The following is a 1,750-nucleotide window of genomic DNA, read 5'->3' as shown; positions in this document are numbered from 1 at the left end:
CATGGTTGCGCCAATTGGAAGGAAAGAATGGTGTATAAACGCTAAGTTTCAGGAAGCGAAAGAGGAATAAAAAATGAACAGGCGATCTAATGCCTGCGACAGCATGCCACGCAGTGTTTGCCATGCTTCTAGCGCAAGGGAATTTGAAAAGTCCAGCTCGAGCGTGGTATCATCATGCCGCGGCGCGAAACATAAAAGACAACTGTTGTACAGTGGCAGGAGGGTCCCTGGATAGAAATTCGTTCGCGATTACGATGCCATAAAACTTGTCGGAATGGCTGATGCTGTTGCCGGACTGATATAAGACTGGTCATATTCGCTGTGACCTGTGAGAAGCCAGACCATACGTCCTATCTTTCGGAAAAGCAGCTGTGGAAAGTAAAGGAGAGAAGCCCATATCAACAGAGACAGGAACACCAAAACAAAGGCGTTTGCGACACATTTTTCTCCAGGAGTCATGACGTAGACACCAAATGTCACCTCATATCGATAATATTGTAGACAGATATGATCGATGCAGCGCTGGACGAGATTGCGACTTCTGCCGAGCGACTTTGTAGAGCGGTAGCTTGCGCTGTGCGTCATGGACGAGGAATATTTACTAATGAGCTCGTCGACTATGGGCGGCGAGTGCGGTGACGCATGGGCTGTCGTGGGAGGTGTATAGAACGAACGCATTTCGGTTGTCATTGCTTTCTTCGTTCGAGAACAGAGAATCGGGTGGAAGACGTTGTTGACCTTGATCTCAACAAGACTGCGCAGCGTCGCGACGTGGCTGTGGGCTCCGCACCAGGAACAATGAAGCACTGCCAACGGAGCTTGTTTCTTGAGTGCAACCGATAGATCCAAGTATGTATCTGTCACCAGAAGCGACTCGTGATTAGTCCCCAGATTCACAAATCGAGGTAATCTTAGACCAACGCGGCAAGCCGGGCAAGCTTCGCGGGACTGAGACCGTGACTGAATGGTCTCTGGAGTGGCGGCTCGGAACGAGGGAGGACTGGAAGAAGCCGACCCAAAGCCTAAAGCTAGGTTGGTTGCGCGAGCGCGAGGGGAAGGGAAGGAAGGCGGATTAGTAATGATGAATAGCGATATGAAATAAGCAGCTGCACAGGAGTTTTGTCGGGGGCTGAAGATCGGACTCTAGGAGCTAGGAGCTGGGAGCTAGGAGGTGACCTGTCTCTTGGGCAGCAGGGGGAGAGAGGGAAATAGCAAAAAGAAGGAAAGCGAGAGTGAAGACAGGTTAATCAGCAGTCAACGAATAGCCGCAGACGCCAACCATTCGGAGCTTCGCCTTGTTCCATTGTGATATGTTTCTCGTCGATTTCTCTGATAGGACAAGTCGAGCCCAAAGACGAACGCAGCTATTCGGATTCCCGGATGGGGCGTCCGGATGCCTCGGAGCTTGGTTCTCACGCGAGAGCGAATCAGAGCGCTCACAGGGAAAGCTTGCCTTTATGGGTGGACCAGTAGATGATGCAAATGGCTGAAACATTTTTGGTCAATTGGGAGGTGGTGATGATGGTGAAGATATTCAAGGATGATCAAGGGTTCCCTGCTAGGCGTGTGTAGCTAGCTCTAGCGGCATATTAATTGTGGAAGCTTATCGTATTCAGGGCTCGAGGCTCGACCGCGAGCACCGCCCGAGTGGGCCGACCATATCCAGGAGTTACCTAGTCTAGCCCTAACTCTATTACTTCTATTCACTTGGACATCAAAATTTGTATGGAAATCCATCCAGGTGGACAGC

At 50.7% G+C, this 1,750-nt stretch overlaps 1 protein-coding gene across 1 annotated transcript; it reads right to left on the bottom strand.

Moving 5' to 3' along the window:
- Positions 1-249: 249 nt before the first annotated feature.
- EYB26_002328 (uncharacterized protein) lies at positions 250-678 on the bottom strand (the record flags this gene model as incomplete). The annotated part of the gene is made up of 1 exon (XM_054261633.1): positions 250-678. The coding sequence occupies one exon, from the start codon at positions 676-678 to the stop codon at positions 250-252; it is 429 nt and encodes a 142-aa protein (XP_054117608.1).
- Between the last annotated feature and the right edge of the window lie 1,072 nt (positions 679-1,750).

The sequence above is a fragment of the Talaromyces marneffei genome, chromosome 1 (assembly GCF_009556855.1).
Source record: "Talaromyces marneffei chromosome 1, complete sequence".
In the NCBI taxonomy this organism is placed as follows: Eukaryota; Fungi; Ascomycota; class Eurotiomycetes; order Eurotiales; family Trichocomaceae; genus Talaromyces; species Talaromyces marneffei.
This window is presented reverse-complemented; position numbering and strand designations above follow the sequence as displayed.